The sequence below is a fragment of the Orbicella faveolata genome, unplaced genomic scaffold (assembly GCF_042242905.1).
Source record: "Orbicella faveolata isolate gen_17 unplaced genomic scaffold, um_ofav_v1 contig_12, whole genome shotgun sequence".
NCBI lineage: Eukaryota > Metazoa > Cnidaria > Anthozoa > Scleractinia > Merulinidae > Orbicella > Orbicella faveolata.
This window is the reverse complement of record NW_028301539.1, coordinates 33,255,288-33,280,000: the sequence shown is the minus strand read 5'-3', so window position 1 is coordinate 33,280,000 and position 24,713 is coordinate 33,255,288. Positions and strand designations below refer to the sequence as shown.

Genomic DNA, 24,713 nt, shown 5'->3' with positions numbered 1-24,713 from the left:
ACAGGCGAAAGGCCGGCGGCCGTCTTAGAAGCAACAGGCACATACTTTCACAGGGAGGCATGGATATCTTGTTTTCAATTTGCGTGTTATATTACAATCCACCGATTGCAAATCCTTTCCTATCGTACTCGTCACTTTCCAAAACCTTTAGCATGAATTCTGCTACGTCAGCGCGTGCCATCAAAATCTTGGTACCCGTGTTACATTGTCCTTCTTCGACTTTATAATTCCCTGTGCGTTCACCTGTAAAAAAAGATTGATTTGTCCCTTAGTTAAATGGCTCCATGCAGCGTTTTCCGGCCCCAATTAAGTACATATCAAAGCCACTCAGCATAACTGAAAGCATTTAGGAATATCTCACACAAAAGTTCAACTTGGATTAAACTTTTGTCTACCATATTCCAACATCTTCCAACTACGCAGGGAAACAGTTGCAAAATTTTGGATCAAACTTTCGAAACTGCTCGAGCAGGGCTTTAGCTACATGTACCTTAGACTCACTTAGTCCTAATCCCTTACATTTATTTACGAAGCTGCCCACATGAACACTGATCCCTCCCTTAAAGATCCCTCCCATAAATCTCAGATGCAAATGCCCCAGATGATAACACCTTTCTCCGGGGATTTAACATAGAGGAACATTTCAATCCAATTTCTGCTTAAGGTCATTTTTTCCCAATCCACTGATATTGAGCTTGTTTTCTGTTTCATTTCCTTACGTTTAGAAAGCTTTACCACAAGGCACAGTATCCCTTTATTATCCCTCCCCCCCCTTCTCCCCCTGCTACCATCCCCTCTGCCAGCCAATTCCAAATAATTAATACTAGTAATAAATTAAGCTTCTTAGCAAAAATACCGTTTGGAACCAAAATTAAACTTCGTTTACGATATTCTTTAAAGGCCATTAGTTGAAGTCAGTGGGACTTGCCATTAGTTGAAGTCAGTGGGACTTACCATTAACTAATCCACAAGGTCTAACTATAGTGTAGTTCAGTGTCTGAGGATCTGTACTCTCCAACAACTTCTCCATGGTGGCCATGTCTTTAATCATACCATTCAGAAACAGTGGGTTAATGATCCAATCCACAAGCCATGAGTTGTTTGGTCCTGGTTGGGTGCACCAGGCTGTCATGGTTACGAGTCTTTTGACACCACACCTGACAATTAGTTGATTTTATTGATGAGTTAATGTTCAGTCCTGGCAATGGACAAACTGTGATTATTCACAGGACAACAGGCTAATGAAACTACATGTAGTCAAGATAGTCAAGGGTCGGGATAATAGAAAATATGAAGGATGAGGTCAAATAATTAACACATCTTTTGACTGTCTGGACAAATTTATTTTATTTTTTATTTTATTTTAAAGATTCTCCATCAGGCAGGTGGGCATACAAAAGAACAACAGGTCCCCTACTAAGTAAACCCACCACCTAACCATCCCCATAAAAAAATTGGTAATCCATTCCCTAGAACCCCTATATAACTAATAATGAAAACCAAAAGAAAATGCATGGTGGCTAGACTCTGGATCGAGCAGTCTGGGTTTGAGGCCTGGCTGGAGTCATTGCATTATGATAATGATAAACAAGCTGATTTTTAACACCAATTTTTAATCCAACAATGTTACATTAAAAGTCGATGTCATGTGACATAGCACACAGGGGACTTTTACCACAACATCTAGTTGCAGCACTGCAACATGTTGCAAGTTTTGGAAAGCCAATCAAAAACCTGCAATATTGTTGCCTGAATTTTGCATGTTGCATTAAAAATCATCTAGTGTAAAATACCATTGCTGATGGTTGCCGCCACAAAGTTGCATTAAAAGTTGTCTGGTGTAACATCGGTGCTAAAAATTGGGGAGGAGGGGGAGGGGAAGGGAGAGGGGGGCAAGGAGGGGGAGGGGGGCAAGGAGGGGTAGCCTTACAATGCACATGCATCTTATCCAGGGGGAGTAGAAACACTCTATAAGTCACTTCACTGATGTTACAGAAATTGGTATAAATTTTGTCAGTGTGGACAGCAAACTTAACCTCATGTTATATATACCTTTTCATTCCCTCCAGTATTGCAAACATGGACTCTGAGTAGAAAGTTGTTGGATTAAAAATACTTGCAACAACTCCTAAACATGAAATTACAGCATCCTTTCCTCTCAGAGCAGCAATGAAACTCTCCACATCACAAGCATCACCTTTGACCAAATCTAAATTAGGATGACTAAAGGGAAATAAAGGTCTCATAAATTTATCTTTATTCCTTTGTTTATATTTTAGCCGCTTTGCCTCTCCCTCCCCCGTTTCACGCCTGCTACGCAGGCCGAGCTTAGGTTTACAGTAATGTTCCATTTCTTCCGACTAGTTTCTCAACGAACTAAGTAAAAATTATTGCAATTTATTAGAATTAAAAGCCTGCATTGGTCAAGTTGCCGATCCTCAATGACCAGGTGATTGCCAGACTCAACATACCGTTTATCGACTTTCTCAGGTGTTCTCACCACCGCTGTAACAAGGTGACCTCGCTGTAGAGCTTGTGTTACTACTTCCTTGCCTGTTCCGCCTGTGCCTCCAAATACCAGCAGTTTTAATTTCCGCGAGTCCTCACTTTCGGCCGCCATTTTGGTGCTTTTATAGGATGCGAAGGCACTGGGTAAGAAAACAGACTAGTACCCAAGCCCAAGCGCACTCGGGTGATGAACTCCCATAGCATTACTCACATTTAAAAAGGACGCGGGTGCTTGTCCTACCTTTTAGGGGTTAAAGACTTGGTACCTTTTAGGGGTTAAAGACCTGGTACCTTTTAGACTTTATAGGATATTGAGTTGAAAAAAAAAAAATGATGGGAGATAATGTTTTGTTTTAGAACTGGTACCTCCCAGGGGTGAAAAAATTTTCAAGCCACGCCCACAAAACAGGACCTTGGTTCCCCTTATGGGCTCTTTTCCCATGAGCACCCCGCTTCTTTCTAAATTTGAGTACCCCCCCCCACACACACACACTCTGGGTTCTTACATGTAATTCCCACAAGTGAAGTACTCCCAAACCTTATATTTTCTTACAAGTTTCTATACATTTTCCCATTCAGTTTTCCCATAAAGTACGGGACCATTTCTACTGTCACTGCAGATACTGGCCTTCTGAGGAAGGCCAAAGTGAAACAGATCTTTCAATGTGTATTTAAAATAAATTTATTTAAAATAAGTCATTCCACAGTCTGTTTTTCTCCTTAATTCCCTTTTGTAATTTATTACAAATTTTTTTCTATAAATGCATTAAATTTTGTAAAAATCTTCCAAGACTATTAATTCTTATATAATTTTTTTATTAAGTTGGCTAATAATCATTTAGCATTGTCTTTAACTACCTTCTGACATACATAACTGCAATTTTCAAAATGCCTATATTCATAATTTCGATATTTAATTATATTGGTAGTGTACATAGTTAGGAGAAAATGTACTCTGCATTAATTAAGCATCACAGTGAAGTTTGGGTGTCTCAAAATCGACATCTTTAAAGTAACACGTTTCAAGCATTTTGGGGGAAACAAACGAAATGACAATTTGAAATTAAAATTTCCCTTCCTCATAAAGTGTCTCTCAAGAGATTAGTGCCGTTTTATTTCCCAGTTTAAGCAAATTCTTGCTCCACAGTAAAATCAATTGAATGAAACAGTTTACAGTTAAACTGCAATCCAGTTGAACCCCTATTACGCAGCCACCTATTAAATGGCCACCCTATTATAATATGGCATCCTCGTCTCGGAGAGGTGATGGTCAGCGCATCAGTGTCGACAGGCTCTTGAGTGACTCAAAAGCCCGATTCTTGAGTGGCAGTCTTTGTTGCAGCTGGTACAGATGTAGTTGGTGGCCTCACGAACTGATACTTGTCGTTCCTTTCTCGCCCCCCGCTTGATTGTTGCCTCGGCCCTGGCCTTCATCTCGGCCCTGGCCTTCGTCTCAGCCCTGAGTTTCCTCTCCTTCACACCGTGACGCCAGGCGGCGTGGTCAAGCGCGAGGACCTCCCAGGTATTGGGATTGAATTCAGCGAGTCGTAGGTCACGCTTGCAAACATCCTTAAAGCAAAGGAGAGGTCATCCCACGCGTCAGGCGCCCTCTCACAGTTCCCTGTAGAGGACTTGCCTTGGCAGGCGATCGGGTTCCATATGGTGAACATGACCGAGCCACCGTAGGCGTCTTTGGATGAGTAGTGTAGGGATGCTCGGCATGTCGACTCGTTGAAGAACATTGGTGTTGGAGACTCTGTCCTGCCATTTGATCTGAAGGAGACCACCCTATTAGGCCACCCTATTAGGCGGCCAGTAATCAAAGTGCGTCCAACAAGGGCTTTAATTTCTATTGTTTATAACTCTATTAAATGGCCACCCCCTTTCAGCGGCCATTTCCCCAAGGGTGGCCGTTTAATAGGGGCTGAACTGTATTCAACTTTCAAAGGAAACAAAAAAGATTTCATATCAGTGGGAGTTGAAAATAAATGACTAGTAAATGACTGATGGGGAAACCCAAGGGAATGGTTTTGAGTTCAAAATAATGAGGAATTAGAAACAACCAAGTTGGAGTTAGCAGGGTGGCAATATTGCAAAAGCATCACCTCCCAGAAATTTACTTTACCCAACATTATAACCTGCAGTATATCACCCATGTTTTGTTGATGCAAAAAGAAAAGCACTTTTGAATGATTACACCTTATGAAATGCTACATGAGGTATTAAATGCTGACCATTAATGAAAGTGTTTGCATGGAGAGGTAATGAAAAGGTACAGAAAACTAGTTAAAGGTACAAAATTTAGCTAGCACCCCCAGACAGAAATTTTCATTGTTTCCAGAGCTAATGAAAAGCCCTGTCCATTGTAACAAGCTAAATGAATGTCTCCATACTGTAGGAGGCTAACCAATCTATCAAAATGTTATGTTCAAAACTAGAAGATAACATAACCTAGAAATTTGAAGACAATCACTTATAAGTGATTACCAGAACCAATACTGTCTTGTATGTAATACAGTCTTGAACCATCCCTTCACACATACAATGTGTCCAGAGGGCTGATTTACCCACAACCCTCTAAATGCATTGTACGTCTATGATGCTAGTCAATACTATTGTCTACTCAGTTTAATATCTTGTTCGATCAGCAATCTGTTGAATTTAAACATATTCCTATCTTGGGGTTTCTCCTTAAGAAGTTGATATTTTTTAATATAAAGTTTTGTATCTTTTTTTTTCCAGTTCTTTGTAATTTAGAACATCTTTACAATCCAGCAATTGCAATTCCTTTCCTGTCATACTCGTTACTCTCCAGCGTCTTCAGCATAAAGTCTGCCACATCTGCAACCGTAATCTTGTTTGTTGTTCCAGTGTTGCACTGCCCTTCTTCAGTCTTATAGTTTCCTGTCTTTTCACCTGAAAGTAACAAGCCGTGTTAGCATCTGTAAGCATACCACCTTCTCTTCACAGAATATTGATTTAAGTATTTTTTTATTTCCATTGATAATAATTGGTAACAAGGTTCTTCAAGGTATTTTATTTTATATACAATGAGAGAAAATTAACAGTACAACATTTTCATTAACATTCACTTACTAAGAAACTTATAAAGTATAAGTATCAGATGTGGCTTGTAGTGTAGTGCAGTGCAGTGCAGTGTTTAATGGGTCAGTGTTAAGTGTACAGTTTGTGATGTGTACTGAAAAATGGTCTCAGAAGTGTGTTTTTTTTGTTGCGTGTCAAGTGTAGCATCTAGAGTGCAATGTTTAGAGTGTATTTTGCTTTGTAGCAGGTAGCAAGTACTGTAGGGTGCAATAGTGTGTCTGTAGTTAGTGCAGGTGTGTGCAATGTGGGGTGTGGCGATAGGTGAGGTCTGAAACTGCTCAAACTGTTGGTTGTGGTTAGGCCGTACCCTCAGCAGCAAAGAATATTGTTAAGATATCTCAACAATAGGATTACCTACCTACAAGTAGATGACATGGCCTAACAATAGTATAATTCAAAAGCTCAGGCTCACTGCTCTCCAGCATTTTTTCCATAGTTGCCATGTCCTTGATCACTCCATTAAGAAACAGTGGTTTAATAATCCACTCTAGCAGCCAACGATTGTTTGGCCCTGGCTGAGTACACCATGATGTTACAGTCACTAGCCGAACAATCCTGTGCCTAGGTAAATAAACTAATAACTAATGAACTGTTCCTCATGATAAGCAATGTAACAAAACAATTATAATGTTTCACCTTAAGAACATTTATTTATTAATCATAAAGTAGATGCTGTAGCTTAAGCAGAATATAGTATGCAAATACTGCCAATGGCCAGGTCCAAGAAAGAATGCCTCATTAAGTGTTTCTGTGCAAACTATAGACAAATTCACAACTCGAATACTACAAGCAGCCTGGATCAAATCAAGTCGTCACTGAATGTAATGAACTTTTGCATGGCACAACTCTTGTAACCTTAATAGAGGCTTTAAGCTTATCTTGAAAAAAATGTTGGCACTGAAAAGTTTAAGAGGGGCTAAAGACCCCATCTGGGACCATACTCACACAGTGAAATTTTGCAGAAGTTAAGTTTCTTTGTAAGTTGTATTTTTCGGTGGTTCTTGACAACTGCACATATTTATAATTTAAGATTTTAAAATTTACATTAAATTAACTGGCATTCCAACAAACAAGCTGTAAAAGAATTTTAATTAATAGTTTTACCAAAAATTGGGTAGTGACATATTGCTCAGTTGTCAGTCTGGCTATTAACCCGCTTTAAAATCACATTTCTCACCTTCTCATTCCCTCTGTAATGGCATGCATGGACTCTGAGTAGAACGTTGTTGGGTTAAAAATGTTTGCATAAACCCCTAAACTGGACAATACAGCATCTTTTCCATCAAGTGCAGCAGCAAAACTCTCCACATCACAGGCATCTCCCTTCACTAATTCTAAATTCTCATGCCTGCAGGAATAATTTTAAAATTTATGTAATAATAATCAGACCACCTAAGCTGTGGTGGATTAGCTACTGAAAAATCCAGGAACCTTTTCCTTTTATTTCCCATGACTACCAAATAATATCCCCCACCTCTTGGTGCTGTTAAACTATAATTGCAAAACATTATGCAGTGTTGCAAACTGTTTATTCGTTTCTCCTAGGTCACACAACTTAGGGAATCCCACTTCCAACCCTCACTTCTCCTCCTTCCACTAGAGGTTCCACTCACTAATCTTGGGTTGCTATCGCCCATCCTCTCGCTCACCCCTGCCCCACCCCGTCCCCCTACCACAATACAGTCGAACCCTGCTGCTAGATAAAACTTAGTGCCTTTATGAGCCCCTGTGGATGCTTTACAATGAGGCGTATTGGAACATTTTCGGTCCAAATTCGACTGAAAATTTTGGCATATATTATACTGATGCGTGTCAGTTCCAAAGCTAAATGAACTTAACAAATTTAAAGGCACTGCATCATTCGGGCTATTGTTTTTCTTGAACACAGATCTGCATGTATATTGAAGTAAGGTTTATACGTAACAGCCTACTCAAGTTTTGCTGCGCTATAGTCCTGCCAGAACTCTCCGTGTTTTCAAGAGCCGAAAACAACCGAATAGATCAATCTCACATGCACAGCCTTAGCCTGGCGTAGCTGGCTAGCTGCGCGTGAGCCATGAGATCACTTACTGAGTGTTCATTTTTTCAGGCGTCCTCACAACAGCTGTCACATGGTGCCCTTTTTCCAGTGCTTGCTTTACCACCTCGTTTCCTGTTCGACCTGTCGCTCCAAACACAACAAGTTTGAGCTTTTTCGAGGCACCGTCACCTGAAGCCGCCATGTTGGAAGAGGTCGAATGGCAGAGGGTGGACTGGGTTAGAGTAACTGTCGGGGTTAGGGTTACCTGGGTACCGACACTGGAAACCGCGCAAGAACCCAGGGTACGAAAGTATCAGAGTTCGAACAATGCTTTCTCCCCTAGGCTAAATTTTACCACAACCTTTTGATTCTTGAAACAACACCATCCCAAAGCAAAAACTCCAAAGTTACGTTCTTTCAATATTGATTTACGCGCGCAGCTCCGCTGTTCCGAGCTCGGGGTTGGAACAACCCTGACAATGCAATAAATGACCTGCAAAGAAATCGCTTGATGTATGTAATTGGAGGATTCGAGCTTTATGTCTGTAAGTACATTACAATACAACAGTTCACATAGATTTCTTGCCATAAAACCTCTTTCGATCACCCAAAGAAAATGTATTGACGTCAGCTACAAATTACGCACGCTTTACCTTTGTTTTGTAAGAGCGCGCGCTCTCGTTCAGAGTTTCTTTAGCCGAGTACAGTGCTAAAAGGAGGAAAAGTTTAACAAGAGAAGTAACGCACAGAAAAATGAGAACTTTTATGTTTCTCTTTCTTTGCGTCCTATGTTGCTATTCAAAGTTTTCCCTCTGTGATGTCGTGGAGCAAGAAGGTAAGAGATGTAAGGTGGCGTGTGCGGTACAAGAATTTTAAACCGTTGTGATTGAACTTTTTCGTGCCTTTTCGCTGTAAATGCCCAATACAGAATTAGGATAACGAATTCTTTACTTAACCTCACTTTTCGATGCGAAATGTCATTTTGCCAAGCCTGTGAAATTCGATTAATGATATGGAAGGACGATTTTGTGAATCATTTTTCTACAAATAAGAGATGAAGTTTTATTCTGTCGACAAAATTGGATTACTCTGAAGGTGGTGATGTCAGTTTATTTACAGTTAAAGAGAAAATGTAAGCGAAACCGTTTCTGTTTAGTGAGCTTTGTTTTAATATTTGGGTTACCTTGTGCGGTAAGAAGCAGTTTTAGGTTTACATGTAGCTTCAGTATTATTGATCAGTGCAGTAGGTTTATCCTCGTACTCCGCCGTGCGCGGGCTAAGTCACAAAACCACTACATATTCTTGAACATATAATCAGGATTGTTATGGAACAAAACGCACCGCTTCAAAATTTATCTCAGTTATCAGTACTGGACTGTCCTCAACCTGTAATATTTTTCACATAAAGGAGCTACTTCCTGGTTTACGCATCTTGAAAAGCTTAGCCCAAAGTTTTCAAGTTCGCCGTTTGTCATCCGTGTCAATCTTCTCCATCCTTAACCATCCTTGTTCCTTAATGAGTTATTATGATCTCTTTGGTACTTTTCTATCTTAGTAAACTATTACTTTCATGTTTCCTTTCATTTCAAAGTAATTCCTTACGTGGTCAAAATAAATAAACAATAGCCTCCATTTGGCGCGGAAATATGCTGAGATATTTGTCCGCGGACATTATCTGTTTCAAGAAGCGAACAGCTTTCCGAAAGCGTGGCTAGCTCGAGGAAAACCGTGAACTTCGAGGAACGGATAATGTCCAAGGAAAAATATCCGAGCATATTTTCGCGCCAAATGGAAGCTATTGTGTTAATTATCCTTCAAATGTTTTTCGCAACACGCGCAGTTTTGAAAATTGGGAAACATATCCTCGGATATTGCCCAATTTTATCTGGGGAATATTCAGTTACGTGATGCGTCTAGACCAATTGCGGGCAAGCGAAAATATTTGATGGATTATAACTCAAAACATCCTGATTGAGCTCCTTTGTACCATAACACTTAGAACTAGCCTCATTGTGCATGGTTACTTAGGGACAAGTATGAGCTCGCCCCAGTGCCTCGACATTAACATGAAGGTGGAAAACGCGATCGACGATATTCGAACAGTCAGCGAGAAAATCAAAGGCTTCTACGTAAGTATCTTAGTCATTATATTTTAAAAAATTAAAGATTTATCCGATCGAGACTTTGTGATTGGTTTCGAGAGGCATACAAGCATAGCAAGAAAGTTTAAAGAAAAAGGAAGTCTTTGAAATATACACAATACTTTTTACTTCAGTTTGCTCTTTATTTTGCTGTTTTAGGTGAGTCATGAAACACTGTCTTCACGGGGAGAATATTTCACTGATCAACCGAGAATAGAAACACCATCACGGTATTCTATTGGAATGCACCTCAGGTCTCATGACCTGATGGTCACCTTGAACGTGGCGGTAGTCAAGTGTGAAGCGTATAACGGAACTGGGAGGAGTGAAAACGGAAAAATATTGACCAGAAAGGCAAGTTCAGATATTAGGGGTAGCAAATGTTAAATATACGAGACGGCGAGCAAAGGAGGTCTGAATGTTTGGTGAAGTTGATTCCAAGACTCCGAGAAAGCGTCGCAACAACATTCGATAGGCTGAGACCTGTGAAATTTGGCCAAAAGTTCTGTGAGAAGCGTATATTTTGAAGGACCATTCACCATCCCTAATATTCCTTTTTTGAATGCTGCAAATTAACTAAAACCTAATCAAAGTCAATCCTACCTGCCTAATCACAAAACCTCAAACTGATAGCACAATTTACCAAAAACAAAAAATCATGCAAGCAAAAAGTTAAGTTTGGGATTGGTTTTGATTTTGACTTTGATTCTCATTGGTTGGAAAACATTTACGCTTGCCCTGATTTATAAGAGGCTTCGACTGTAAAGCCAGTTGTAGAGCTTAGAAAACACACAACAAATCTTTGGAAAATACTCTTTTTGGGCACCGAGAATGTTATTTAACTTGGCATATTTACGAAGCTCCCTTATACAAAAACTATATCACTCTTTGATTGTGGTATTGCTGTTGTTTTACTGATCCCTTTATTAATTATAAATTTATTCGCTTTTTGTTTTGGTTTTGCATTACTACGCTTAGCGATCGGCTGAAAGACTCGCGCCACTTTGTCATCCAATCATAAGTAAAACCAAAATCAATCGTGACTCGCATGCATTCGTTTTCCCGCATGTGTTTGCTTCGAATTTGATTGGTTCACTGGATTGTTTGCCAGTGATTGCACAGAGTGATTTGTGATTGCACAGAGTTATCGATTACTTTGGCTTTGGGTTTGCGACACTCAATATGAAAACCGCTCAGTAAGAGATTCAAGAAACCAATACTAATTATTTCTGTTATGGCAGACAAAATGACTCATGTTATCTTCTTCACAATTTCCTTTTTTAGGATGGTGTTCAAATCTCGCTTGACTACAACAGCTCAGCATCGTACAATTATCACAGCGGCGCAGATAAAACGACGGCAATGTTACAATGGATCTTGTGGCCATTTAAGAGCCTTGCAAATATACTGGCCGTGCTGTTCAAATTTTTGGTGGACATAGCGTTGAAGGTCTTTCATTGGGTAGTGTGGCCATTTAGGTTCCTTAAAAACCAAACTGTGGCCTCATACGAGTTCGTGACAGAACTTTGCAGCTCCCTGGATCAGAAGATTCAGAAGCAATTTGAAGACCCAATAAAAATTATAGAAGCAGTCCTGGAAGTGATCTGGATGATTGTCAGCCCTTTTATACGGGCTGTCATTTGGCTGTGCGAGATTATTATAACCGTCAAGAGATATATTAAGGTAGGGAAATAGATGCTCTCTAGAGAATGAAAGGAAGGGTATGCATTACAAACTGCGATTTAAATCAGTCTCGGAACAAACTGAAAATACCCTTTGGCTGTTAATCATCCCTTCCAATGTACTTCAGAGCAGCAACTTCCTATGTCCTCTCAAATAAGTTTAAGCTGATCCGGACCAACAGTTCATCTGATAGTTACAACGGTGACAGACAAACATTTTCCACTAAAAAACCTCAGTTACCGCTTAGCTCTTTTTTTTCCTAAACCTGAGGTGAAGCTTCTTTGTTGCTGAGCCCTAAAAAGTTATTTTCATTTTTCTTTTCTTTTCAGTTGAAGACTGCATTGTTTTTGGAAACATATCCAGCCGTGTTAGGATATATCACAACTTTTAAAATGATTGGAGGTAAGCTGTGATATTACCTCTTTACTGTGCAGTCCTTAAGGATAGCTGCATTGCCCGTTTGCAAGGCTGTGGGTAGAGTCATGACGAGCATTCTACATAACAAGTTTTAACCATCTGCAACAGTAATTGAAATAGTTTTGTAATCCCACGGTTAGTGACAGTGGTTAGTGAACAAAAAGTAAGCGGCTTTACCGTTCCACTTTTCTAGAATTCTTATCCAAGTTACTGGCGTTGTGGCCTTGGAATTGGATGGACTCCATTGAGTACGTTGGCTATACTTGGGTTATTCTGTACATCTCGTTCGCTTTGATCAAGTTCGCTATGATGAATGAGCGGGAAATGTTAAGGTAGGCCAGCTTAAGTCGGTTAATCGCAAAGAAACGGAGACTTCCACGTCTTTAGCAAAGTGATATGCATACATTGGGCCGTAGAGTTTGTGAGCAGGTTCTTCGTCCTCCGTCTCCGCTGGCGTTCTCTTCAATTCCTGTCGCGATCAAATGCAAAGTACTATTAAGATCAGGTTGCATAGTTAGCTTTGTGCTCAAACGACTCGGTGTCATCGTTGTACTCCTTTGCATGCGAAGAGTCCGCTTGTGTTTTAATAAATGGTGACAACTGACACGACTAAGAGTGGTGACTATCACTCTATTATTAATATACGTGTATGCTTTCTTCTTGTAGACTGGCCAGGCACAGTGATCGAGATAACGGTCATTAGAACTCTCCAAACTGAAACAACGAAACTGATCAAGAAACTTGTCATGAGAACTTTTTCTTCTTTGACTTCTTGTTTGTTGTTCACAATTACACATGTAAAACTATTTTGTGCTCAGTAAATATAAATATAAAAGTTGTGCTGTTGTCCCTTGTTTTGTTGCGGAAAGTTTGCCTTACGTATCACTTTTTGATTTTGATTTGTGTAATATAGAGTACGTCCATCTTCAGGGAGGGCAGCAGGTAAATTAACTGCCCTAGCGAAAGAGTTAGCCCCGGCGTCGCCTCTGACGAAGGACTTTTGCTCGAAATGTGAGCTTTTCCAAACTAACGGACGACGAAATTCGCTACGGCGGTTATAATTTTCATTTTGCCAACCTCAAGCTTATAACTAAGTGTAACAAAACTCTTTCTTTAGTATCTAAGCACTTTGCTCTGATATATCCCAATGACTCTCATACAATAAGATGCTCAAGCAAGAATCAACTCACGAGTCGTCGCCACTGCAGCTCGAATTGAACTCAACCATGGTGAAGTGTGCCCAACAATTATGCCATTCATGAGCTCGCGTTGGATACAAAGTGATAAATAAAACAAAAAAAAGGAGCGCGTAAGCACCGAGTTTGTTATGATCACTCCGTATCCAACAAGGGCGAGTGAAATTAATTGTTTCATTAAGGGCCCATTAACCGATTTATGCGCGCGTTCGCGCGCGTTGCTAAGGAGGTAAAATTTCACTTCCGGTTACTTACGTCAGCCTGAGCGCGGAAAATAAAAACAATTCAATAACTTCCAAATTCGCTCACATTTTAGATGTTTTTCTTTGTGTTTCACAAAATGCAAAGTAAAAAAAGTAGAGGCCAAGACAAAATAAGAGAAAGACAGAAAAACAAGAGCAATAGAAAGAGAAAAACTAACTCCGTGTGGCTTTGTCTGATCTTACCGAAGTCCGCTGGTAGTGTAAATTGCGCACGCGCCGATAGGGTAACTTCCAAAAGATATCGAGCGCACTTCCGGTTTCTTCAAATGCTAAAGGAAACGCGCTTTTTCATTAAATCCAGCCTTTTTTTGACGGATTTCGATTAAAACCAACGTTGGAAACATAGCCATGCATTCCTTTTTCGAAATTATGCTTTTTTCAGAAAATTACAAACTTATTAATATTTTGAAATTCTCTCAAAATCTTACCTTTTAGAAATGAAACAAAATCTATGCATAGTGTAATGAGGATTTCAATTAAAGTATTAAATTAATGAAAAAAATCCCGATAAAGTAATTTGCCTGGGAGCCTTTGCGTTTTTTCAGTATTAGTCACATGATCGTGGGCGTGGCCTGATGACGTCATCACTAGTGTTTCTGATCATGAAAAAGTTAAAACACATGAAATAACTCTGAACTAACTAAAAATGATGAGGTTATATGAGAATAAATTTTCCTTAGCAACGGCTTGAAAAGATCGGTTAATGGGCCCTTAAATTCTTGTTAAAATTACAAATCGCCTAAATGATGTAGACATTCTAGTGTGATCTACCCGAAGAAATTGCATGAAAAGGCGGGAAAATTTTTGGCGCGGGGTGGCGCTGCGTTCACTGAAGGAAAGGCTACATGAGTTTAGTTTTTGGGATATTGCTCAGCTTCTTCAGCATACAAAAAATTTGCGCAGTTTAGCTCGTTTAACGCTGTCAGTCGACAGTAAGGGAACTCGGCTTAAATAAACCACTATAATAATTGTTTCTAAACGAGATTCAGCGAAGCAATAAAAAAGGTTCAAATGCATTTATCCTACGCTGAAAGCCTAATGATAGCTAGAATCATTGAGCGCTTAATAATTTTTTGGGAGACGAAGTTAAGGAAATGCATGTTTTTCCTCTGAGGGTAATAGGTGGCGTTCAAGGTAGCCTGCCACAAGACTCATTAGATAAAAGTTTAGGACAGGATGACACCAAGTCAACCACTGATGAAAGCGACAGAAGCTCGGCGAGGGATTAGGCCGTCAATAAGTTTAATAAAAGCCATCTGGAGCGGCCATCACCGTCTACTCGGAAAGTGTGCCAAACAGCCTTGGTCGAAACAAAACCAGTCGGATTTCTTTGAAATTGAGGTTGCCAGAACTATGAGAAATATAAATTAGGCGTTGCATGACGAAAAGAAAAGAAGAGAAGATGATGAAGATAGCTTGTTCTATTTAAGCCTGCTGATGCAGAAGTTTAAAAGAATCCACATAGATACAAGTCTACACTACAGTTGAATGTTTTGAAAGTGTTCAATGAAATGGAGTGGTCACTTGAACACCAGGCAGGCAGTGGGGTACAGCAGATGGCAGGGCCTCAAAATCAGTCCACACCACTTACCCCACTGAGCCTCTCAGGTATCACTAGCAATAGCAACATTACCCTAAGTAGAAATATTTGTGGTTTACTGAATATGGTGGTGAACTGAAGGTTGCCCTTCAGTTGTTTACTTGTTCACGTTTGATAGTGTGCAAACAGTTATTTAACATATTGTTCCTGTGTTGAACAACAAGCTTATTTGACAGATATGTTGCGTTGATACATTTTTTAAAATTTACCATGCTCGCCCATGGCAAATCCTGAACAGTCAGTACATTGCTTGGGTTTAAAGGGACACAGTCAGTTTTGGGACCGCGCTGACCTTGACACTAGTTTTCTCGCTTTGAAAAAAGTTCATTCACCTCAACCTGAAATCGAAGTACATCTAGAAATCCGCTTCAATCTTCGCTGTGTTAAAGTAGGTATCTTTTAATGCCATCCAAATAGCAGCACAGGTCTCTTTGATTATTGCACATACTGTGCTTCGGCCTACCCTGAAGTTGACGGATTGAGACTGTTGTGAATCTCCAGTAGCCAGGGTGATATAGGATCTCTGCTTCGGCATCATCAGGGTAGTGGAATGCAGGATTGCAAAAGCAAACCAGTATAGGGGGTCTCCCAGGGGGATAGCAGTGATGAATCCAGACCTTGTGCTAAAAGTATTGGGCACGGTTTTTTTTTTGCTTGCCCGGCCGGCATTTCTTCCTTCTGCGATTTTGTTTTTACCCCAAATAATAGGGGGTGGGGGGGGGGGAGGAACCCCCGGGGCCCTCCCCTAGATCCACCACTGTATAGCATGTCTCCCTGATCCTTTGAAAATTTCACTTTTTCCCCCTTATTAAATTCCATTGTTCCCAAAAAAGGTTTGTCAGAGCTCCCTTTAATAGCAGAGATATCCGTTCTTCCCTCAAATTAATTCCAAAAATATCCCTTGTTTGCCAAAACCTCTGGGACGCCCTCAGTATAAATATCCCACACGATAGTTTGACTGCATTTGCATACCAGTTATACAAGAGGTCTTGAAAATGTTGCCAGTTGAGTTGGTATTGCGGGGTAATTTTTTCTCGGCTAGTGCCATGATACCTGAAGAAATATTCCCGGTCGTGGAGTCGCAACTCTGCGAACACAGTTTTTACAATAACTGTCTAATTTCTCGCGCGCTGATTCGCACATTTTTATTATCAATAAAAGCATAGACGGATAAAATTTTAATTTATGCAAGCTTTCAAGTTCAACTTTCAGCTGTCAAATTGTCAACTTTTTGACCAATGAGATTTTGTGGACTTTTTGAAGTAGCCAATCAAAAAGGGAGAAAAGCTATGTATGTATGTATGTATGTATGTATGTATGTATGTATGTATGTATGTATGTATGTATGTATGTATGTATGTATGTGTGTATGTATACGTAATTGGCCACTCCCCATCGGTGCTTTTCAGGACCAATGTAAACAGACAATGATAAATAAATATTCAAATAAACATAACTAGGTTAAGAATCCCAACTGGTGGGAGGCAGACCAGTTGACTAGTTACAAGCGTAGTCGAGAAGTTGAACATCACTAGCGGTCAGAACGGGATTTGAAACCCGGACCTACGGATTTCAAATCCGGCGCTCTAAATTTATTTTAAATAAAATTCACCTATTTTGTTTACGACAAGTTTACGGCGTCTTTTCCCCTCGTTTATTCCCGGCATTTGACCATTTTGGAGTCTTGTTATTGTAAAAAACAAATTGACTTCAGTTTTTTATGCGTCTATCCTCTTATTGATGATTAATTGCGTCATAACATTGCCAAAGTTTACTGCAGAACCACTCGCCTGCGGCTCGTGGTTCCACAGCCACTTTGACAATGTCATGACGCAATTTATCATCAATAGGAGGACAGACGCATAAAAAACTGACGTCAATTTGTTAAATGATACTGGCGGTGATTTGTTCGCCCTTGAAGGATTGGCTGCACCCAGTACTTTCTTCGAGTTCTCATCTTCTTCAACTTCTTCTTTCTTTTAACATATCTAATCACAAGGACGAGAGCGAGCGAAAACTGGCACTCCAGTAGCACGATTCGATCCATATTACTGATGAAACGGTTGAAAATTGCGCCATTTCGATTTGCATTTCGCGCCAATTTGAGTACGTCGGCGATCCATCACAGATGAGCTGGGGACCCACTGAACAGATCGCCGAACGTTGTCAGTTGCAATCGACGACTACGTCGCAGGTAGGTCGGCGGCATATGAAAACCAGCCTTTACCCCGATATTCCCCGCGTTCGGCCGCCATTTTTAATGTTTTGAAAATTCTCATCACCATGGTGATCATGTTATGGTTCGTGAAGTAATCCATTGTTCTCCCTTCTTCCAAAACTGGCATACTACCGGACTGACAAGAAAAGGAAAAAAAGACCAGAAAATGGTGTCACGTCTGCCACGATTTGATGATCTTTTTTAAGACTCTATTTACTATTTACTTTGAATGAATGCTATCCTTCTAGTTCAAAGAACGTTCACTTATCACGGAAATCTAATTGGTAAATCACGCATCACGTGCTTGTAAAATAGCAAATCACGCATCGCGTTATGATGTCCTGTCCCGGGTCACGCGGCTAATTTGGTCTCATCACGCATCACGCTGCTAATTTTGGGGCGATCACGCGTCACGCAAAAACCCTTTGCCGCCCTCCACGTTGATTACCCTCTGAACCGAAATGTGTGGCTTTATTTTGGTGATTGTCAATGAGTTAATCAGCTCAGTTTGTAGCTTCTGGGGGTAGAATGGCTCTCTATTTCTATGTTGACCTCTGAGTTTAGGGGTGAAATATAGTTCAAGCCACGCCCGGATTAGTCTCCATTAAGAGTTTATTTCCAACGAGCGTCCCCGACCTTGTCATATAGGGGTTCCCCCACGAGGAACAAGGAGGTGATAACTAACCAAATAGGAACAAGGCAAGTTAAGATTTGGGACAACTAAGACATGAATTTTCCGTTGGTCATGCCCTTAAAAAGAAACTGACATGATACGTACGTAATAAGTCTTTCTCTTACCTTAGCTGAACAACTGCTATGTATAACAGATAGATGTAGAGAAACGCTTCCTATGAGTGGTCAAAAAGCATTCTTAACTGCATTTGTGAGTAGCGTTTTATTGAAGCCTGAGTGGCTGAAATTATGAATCTCTTTATATATTTTTCGAGACCAGTTCGAGACAAACATGCAGCACTACATACCAGTTTTCAACAGTGTATCATCGACCTAATTGCACTTCTGATTTCACTACGTCGAACAAAATAAATAACAGGATTTATGGAAGAGTTAAAGTATAAGATAGCCGTCGTCCAGACATACAAGACTTCGAACTCGTCGACTAAAACGTCTTCAAACATATTGACGACTACTGCTGGAAACAAGGAGAACAAAAGCACAGCTATTACTATGATCATGTCAATAGCCACTTTCTTTTCCCGCCTAACTAGAGCGGATAAATCCTGTTCGGAAACGGCGTCCGCCACCTGTTTGTTATGACGACGAATGGAAATGATGATTCCAACATGGTTCGCGATTGGCAGGATCAAGAGAAATACAGCCACAACAAGGCTCAGCACAAACCCATTATACTCGGACAGAATAAAATGCCTCAGAATGGTAAAGAGCAGCCAGGTTGTTCCAGCTATTATAACTGTCTTTACTGCTTCTGTAAATAAAAAAAAGGAAACTCTAATTTATCAATTTCTTTTCTCTCCTTCCATCCTGTGTGATTCAGCACTAAGTTACCAGCTCAACCAAGTATTTTAATACATATTTATGTCATCTACCCTTGTTTCCAAAATTATAACTATGAAGCTGTACCTATGTCAAGTTTTTAGGTCAACAGTCTAGCTTTGTTTGCTAGAGCGCTACAAGAAATCGAAACCAGACAAGTCGTTATTGGGATAAATTTTGGCCACGCAGAATGGCCGATTTATTGATTAAGAAATACATTATTAACGAATTACTATTTGTTAAGCTCTTGCAAAGGTGAGGGCACGAGAAAAAAGGGGAAGTGCCTATATCACAAATACATAATATAAATGAGGTGGAGGATCGGAAGGGAGAAGGAGGGTCGAACTCGCTGAGTGTGTCAGGTCTGGAGACAAAGAGGACGAACTCGAGAAACAAGCCACGTCTTATAACGATCGCTGAGAGCGAGGCTACGTTATTTTCCAGTGAAACTCGTGACTATTACCAATGAATTCGCTATTGTTATCGAGATCGCAAAATTGTCTTGTGATGGTCTTGTGATTATTGCTCATCAAGTTTGTACTTTGTGATCCCGTCCCCATTTAGTTCGACCCTTCAGTACTCCCAGCCTTGCCTCGTTATCTTAAACTCTTGGTTGAAAATTAACACTATGTTTAAAGTAACGCCGGGAGCGTGGGTAGAAGCCATAAACGCTTTTATTTGCTGGCAAATAAAATTAATTTTATTTTTAGAAAATCATTTGAAAATTATTACTTTCCTTCGTCATGGATGTACGGTACACCATAGGCTTTGCGAGCGCGTAATGGCGGTCAAAGCTGATCAGGGTGACATTGACGAAGGACCATCCTGCTAAAGCTGATTGACCCACAGTAAAAGCTTGAAGCATTTCAGCCTGATGATCGCAAGATTCATGGATGCGGTGAATCACCAAACGCCATGCAACAAATATCGGCTGAGATATCAAACCGGTCAAACAGTCAGTAGTGGCCAGACTGCATAGCAGAATATTGCACGGTCTTTGCAGAGAAGGTGTTTTGACAACAGCTACAATGACAGCCAGGTTTCCAAGAAAAGCAAAGACACAGAAAGGTACATTGACGGCGCACAGGACAACATCATTCATAAAGGAAGCAGTATCGTTGCGTGGAATGGGTAACCACTGAGGTAGACCACATCTTGCTTTGTCTTCGCTTTCAGACATTGCTTCACGGAAAATAAGTACCCCGATCTCGAGACCGAAATTATGATGATCATAACTGTAGAGGTAAATAACAAATTGTCTCGTAATTTCGGTCTCGAGATCATGTTGTGAAATAAGAGGAATGAGCAACCACGTTCCCGGGATCTCTCTTCTCTTCACGAGGAGGAAAAAGAGAATCCCTGAGAGCTAGGAGTATCGACTGGTCCCATTCAATTTTAGCAAAATTGGACCTTTGCTCGAATTGTTCGCAAAAATTAGATGAGTGCTCGCTTGCTCGTGTTGGCAAAATGTTTGCTAGGATGCTAGGATTCTCGTTTAATAAAATGTACTCGATTGCTCGAAATTTTGAGAATCCTTAGGGTCAGTGTTAGTCTGCTAGCTTTTAGCCTCTTCTTGTGGTGTGTTGACAAATTCGGGTTAGAAAGCTTTTTAACAGATCTCCTTGAGCGTCCACCCACTGACTTACGTGAAGTTACGTGAAGTGATTTGTTGCCTACATGTAGCTTTTGGTGTGTGAGCCAGACTAAAAACAGCCAAAACAACGTTTCCTTCTAGTAATAACATAGAGATTTCGGCTAGAACTATTTATCTTCCTTTATCTCCTTTTCTTTCTCTCTTTAACACTTTATTTTTTGATCACAACTTTAAATTATTTCATTAATGCTATTTATTATCGTCTATATGTAATTTCTGTATATTTATATGTATTCTATTTTTTTTTCTGACACCTCTGTAAAATTAAAGTTTCTGAGAGTTATAAATTAAAATTAAATTGAATTAAATTGTTAGCGGAAAATTTGCGAAGTGCTCGCTACTCGCAAGACAAATCTGATCACTGCTAGTGCTCACATAAACGCACTGCTCGCATGCTTGCAAATGCTCGTAAAGACCATTCGATACCCCTAGAGTTAGGGGCAAAATGAGCACATTCATAACAAGGCATGCGTTTACACAGGAAAATGATCACTACCTCTGAGGCTGTTTATACTTGTTAGCCGGTCATGGACGGAAGCTGACCAAACCATTGAGCAGATAGTTCCCTCTCGTCTCTCACGGAGCAAAAAGAGAAGGGAATCTCTGTCTCGCAGCCAGGCCAAAAAAAAAAAAAAAAAAAAGCGATAACGGTGGCAAAGCGGTGTTTTCCCAAATCTGCTATGTTATCTGACACAGCCTGTATGTTCGCTCAAGGAACACCAGTGTTACTCATTTGTTGAATCTATTGATAGTTTTGGCTTTGCTCCATTCTTTTACACGATCATACACGGTCGCTCCTTTTTTTAATAGATTTTTTTTAAATACATATTTCACCCAAACCGTGTCATGGCCAAAGCGATTTCGTATTCTTGTGAGCTAAATTAAACGTGGTTATTTAGACTCTATTAACAAGAGGAAAACGATCAATATCGCTTTCAGACGCGATATTTACAATGTTTGACACGGTGCCTAAAAACCAAATTAAGAAAAGGGAAATACTGACTTTCGAATTCGACTTACCTGGAGGAACACTTTCAGCGGCGAAGTTTTCATAATTATACAGCTTGTGGGGCCACAATCCGAGTTATATCGCAAAAAATATTGTACATATGGACTTCTCTCACGGTCCAAATTTGTCAGGTCACAATGATCGATTAATTATCACATTAAAACGTATTCTTTTCCGACAAAACAAAAAAGTAGTCAAGGGCCGCAAAATGCACTTAGCGCACGTCGGAAGCTTTGGGCTGCTCGCGAAGCGGCCGGTGTAGAGTCATCAAAGATTTGAAAAAATCGCTTACGACATAACTAATAAGCTTTCACAACAGTTTATTTTAGTGATAATGCACCGATGCCGAAACTAAATTTTAATTTTCTTACTCAAATATACCGCGCACTTGATTCAGAGCCGCGAAAGTCCATGAAAATTAGAAGACATGCATTTATTTCATTCTAAGTAAAACTATTAATGAAGAAATATTGTTTGCATCTGCTGGGATTACGCGGGATTTAAGCTTGTCATATTTTGCTATAAATTTTACCACAGATATTTTAGTGTGGTACATTTCAGTTCTTATCCATGCAAGAGAAGGAACGTTCTTTTCGACACCACCGGTAAGACTTTATATACGCTTTAAAGGTTATTGTGTCGAGTGGATGATTAGTATTTTATGGGATCTCCGCTTTTAGGCTTGACTAAATCTATACATTTTATACGCTATGATACATTAAAAAAAAAAAAAACTTGGAAAAAGAAAATTCTCCTGGCATGGCAGTTTTTGTGGATTTCCGGAAAGCTTTCGATACCATTGAGTGGAATTACTTAGAGAAAGCTCTCATGCTCTTCAACTTTGGGCCAAATTTTCTGCAATGGTTCAGGACTTTATACTCCAACATTTCCAGCTGCGTTCTGAACAATGGCTACGCGTCTCACTTCATTTCTTCAGACGCGTGGGGTAAGACAAGGTTGTCCTCTATCAGGCCTTCTATTTGTTATCGGTCTCGACCTTCTCGCAAGAGCCAATAAAAATCACAATCTCATCAAAGAAATAACATTAGGAAACCACGAAATTAAAACGACCATGTACGCGGATGATACCACAGTTTTTCTCAGTGACACGGAATCTATTAGTCATTTACTTAAGCTGCTAAGCCAATTCAAAGTTGTGTCCGGTCTAGAAGTCAATGCCTCCAAAACCGAAGCCATGTGGCTTGGCAAGTGGAAAAACAGATCCGACACTCCTTTTAATTTCAACTGGCCTGTCGATCCCATCTGTGCCTTAGGTGTATTCTTCTCCTACGACACCACCAAAGCTGATAAGCTTAACTTCGATGAAAAGCTAAGGTCTCAAACATATCGGGCACTTGATTCAGAGCCGCAAAAGTCCAGGAAAATTAGAAGAAGACATGCATTTATTTCATTGTAGGTAAAACTATTAATGAAGAATATTGTTTGCATCTATGCGCTGGGATTACGCGGGATTTAAGCTTGTCGTATTTTGCTATAAATTTTACCACAGATACTTAAGTGCCGTACATTTCAGTTCTTATCCATGTAAGAGAAGGACTTTATATATAAGACTTTATATATACACGGTAAGACTTTATATATACACTTTAAAGGTTATTGTGTCGAGTGGATGATTAGTATTTTATGGGATCTCCGCTTTTAGGCTTGACTAAATCTATACATTTTATACGCTATGATACATTAAAAAAAAAAAAAACATTACTTGGAAAAAGAAAATTCCCCTGGCATGGCAGTTTTTGTGGATTTCCGGAAAGCTTTCGATACCATTGAGTGGAATTACTTAGAGAAAGCTCTCATGCTCTTCAACTTTGGGCCAAATTTTCTACAATGGTTCAGGACTATATACTCCAACATTTCCAGCTGTGTTCTGAACAATGGCCATGCGTCTCTCTTCTTTTCTTTAACGCGTGAGGTAAGACAAGGTTGTCCTCTATCAGGCCTTCTATTTGCTATCGGTCTCGACCTTCTCGCAAGAGCCATCAAAAATCATAATCTGATCAAAAAAATAACATTAGGAAACCACGAAATTAAAACGACCATGTACGCGGATGATACCACGGTTTTTCTCAGTGACACGGAATCTATTAGTCATTTACTTAAGCTGCTAAGCCAATTCAAAGTTGTGTCCGGTCTAGAAGTCAATACCTCCAAAACTGAAGCCATGTGGCTTAGCAAGTGGAAAAACAGATCCGACACTCCTTTTAATTTCAACTGGCCTGTCGATCCCATCTGTGCCTTAGGTGTATTCTTCTCCTACGACACCACCAAAGCTGATAAGCTTAACTTCGATGAAAAGCTAAGGTCTCAAATACACCGCGCACTTGATTCAGAGCCGCAAAAGTCCAGGAAAATTAGAAGACATGCATTTATTTCATTGTAGGTAAAACTATTAATGAAGAAATATTGTTTGCATCTATACGCGGGGATTACGCGGGATTTAAGCTTGTCGTATTTTGCTATAAATTTTACCACAGATACTTAAGTGCGGTACATTTCAGTTCTTATCCATGCAAGAGAAGGAAAGTTCTTTTCGACACCTCCGGTAAGACTTTATAGATACGCTTTAAAGGTTACTGTGTCGAGTGGATGATTAGTATTTTATGGGATCTCCGCTTTTAGGCTTGACTACATCTATACATTTTATACGCTATGATACATTAAAAAAAAAAAAAAATTACTTTCAAAAGCACTGTACTGAACCGTTTATGAAAGCTCGCAAACACTCGCTGCGAAATAGTAGCTTCGTATTACCACGTTTTTGATCAATACGCTATGGCAAACACTCTGTTAAATATCTTGGGCCATTCTTATGGTCAAAACTTACCGAAAATTAAAGAGATTCGCCTAGTTTACCTGTTTTTTGAAAAAAATAAATAAATAAATAAATAAATAAATAAAAAATAGAAAAATGAACCTTGCCGACATTTTAACTAACAACAGCAATTGCTGTAATCTTTGTAGCCAATAATTAATTAATTAATTAATTGTTAATCAATTAATTTTTACAATTTTATCTTGTACATAAGCTAACACAGGATCGCTCATACTCATTAAGATTTTATCCTTTTCTTGTAAATTAATGGTACCGTATGTCAATTAGTGTTACTATGTCACTAGTGTCCCCAATTACTTTATCCAAGCTAAACACAGAGACACTTAACTGAAGGAGTTACTTACTTACTCACTTATTAAGGGCGTGTTGTGAACTAAATGTGTTCGTAGTCTAGAAATGGCTCTGCCAATGTGGAAGGCTTACAATCATATGTTACCAGATCAGAAAACCGAAGGCATCTTTTCTTTTATTTAGTACGCCTAATTTATTTAAGTAGAAATTTCCCTGAGTTACATTTGAACAGATCGATTTAA

General features: G+C 39.7%; 4 protein-coding genes across 4 annotated transcripts in view; 1 reads left to right on the top strand and 3 right to left on the bottom strand.

Annotated features, from left to right (window-relative positions):
* Positions 1-2,842, bottom strand: part of LOC110057808 (flavin reductase (NADPH)-like) — a 3,894-nt gene extending 1,052 nt beyond the window's left edge. The window contains exons 1-4 of the mRNA XM_020764405.2: positions 2,472-2,842; positions 2,053-2,223; positions 955-1,157; positions 1-243 (exon numbers count right to left, since the gene is read on the bottom strand). The exon at positions 1-243 is cut by the window's left edge and continues 1,052 nt beyond it. Of these exons, the coding sequence (XP_020620064.2) occupies positions 92-243; positions 955-1,157; positions 2,053-2,223; positions 2,472-2,620 (675 nt within the window). The 5' untranslated portion in view covers positions 2,621-2,842 and the 3' untranslated portion in view covers positions 1-91. The remainder of the gene's footprint in view (positions 244-954; positions 1,158-2,052; positions 2,224-2,471) is intronic.
* A 332-nt stretch (positions 2,843-3,174) lies between these two features.
* On the bottom strand, positions 3,175-7,871 carry LOC110057843 (flavin reductase (NADPH)-like). The gene is made up of 4 exons (XM_089283378.1): positions 7,684-7,871; positions 6,791-6,961; positions 5,972-6,174; positions 3,175-5,424 (listed from the first exon to the last, which is right to left on the bottom strand). The coding sequence occupies exons 1-4, from the start codon at positions 7,833-7,835 to the stop codon at positions 5,273-5,275; spliced, it is 678 nt and encodes a 225-aa protein (XP_089139504.1). The 5' UTR covers positions 7,836-7,871; the 3' UTR covers positions 3,175-5,272.
* A 515-nt stretch (positions 7,872-8,386) lies between these two features.
* LOC149117599 (uncharacterized) lies at positions 8,387-12,648 on the top strand. The gene is made up of 7 exons (XM_089279639.1): positions 8,387-8,468; positions 9,662-9,762; positions 9,934-10,128; positions 11,059-11,457; positions 11,787-11,859; positions 12,068-12,206; positions 12,541-12,648. The coding sequence occupies exons 1-7, from the start codon at positions 8,387-8,389 to the stop codon at positions 12,575-12,577; spliced, it is 1,026 nt and encodes a 341-aa protein (XP_089135765.1). The 3' UTR covers positions 12,578-12,648.
* A 5,379-nt stretch (positions 12,649-18,027) lies between these two features.
* Positions 18,028-19,874, bottom strand: LOC110057844 (trace amine-associated receptor 4-like). Its single transcript, XM_089281662.1, has 2 exons — positions 19,385-19,874; positions 18,028-18,623 (listed from the first exon to the last, which is right to left on the bottom strand). The coding sequence occupies exons 1-2, from the start codon at positions 19,841-19,843 to the stop codon at positions 18,138-18,140; spliced, it is 945 nt and encodes a 314-aa protein (XP_089137788.1). The 5' UTR covers positions 19,844-19,874; the 3' UTR covers positions 18,028-18,137.
* Positions 19,875-24,713: the final 4,839 nt, after the last annotated feature.

Excerpts from the sequence above, each read along its gene's own strand:
- LOC149117599 (XM_089279639.1), top strand. The coding sequence starts at position 8,387 with ATGAGAACTTTTATGTTTCTCTTTCTTTGCGTCCTATGTTGCTATTCA. Across the intron at positions 11,458-11,786 it reads CCGTCAAGAGATATATTAAG|TTGAAGACTGCATTGTTTTT; the intron begins GTAGGGAAATAG and ends TTTTCTTTTCAG. Across the intron at positions 11,860-12,067 it reads AACTTTTAAAATGATTGGAG|AATTCTTATCCAAGTTACTG; the intron begins GTAAGCTGTGAT and ends CCACTTTTCTAG.
- LOC110057844 (XM_089281662.1), bottom strand. The coding sequence starts at position 19,843 with ATGTCTGAAAGCGAAGACAAAGCAAGATGTGGTCTACCTCAGTGGTTA. Across the intron at positions 18,624-19,384 it reads CGAAGGAAAGTAATAATTTT|ATTAGAGTTTCCTTTTTTTT; the intron begins CAAATGATTTTC and ends AGAAATTGATAA.
- LOC110057843 (XM_089283378.1), bottom strand. The coding sequence starts at position 7,835 with ATGGCGGCTTCAGGTGACGGTGCCTCGAAAAAGCTCAAACTTGTTGTG. Across the intron at positions 6,962-7,683 it reads CCTGAAAAAATGAACACTCA|GCATGAGAATTTAGAATTAG; the intron begins GTAAGTGATCTC and ends TTATTCCTGCAG. Across the intron at positions 5,425-5,971 it reads GCCATGTCATCTACTTGTAG|GTGAAAAGACAGGAAACTAT; the intron begins GTAGGTAATCCT and ends TGTTACTTTCAG.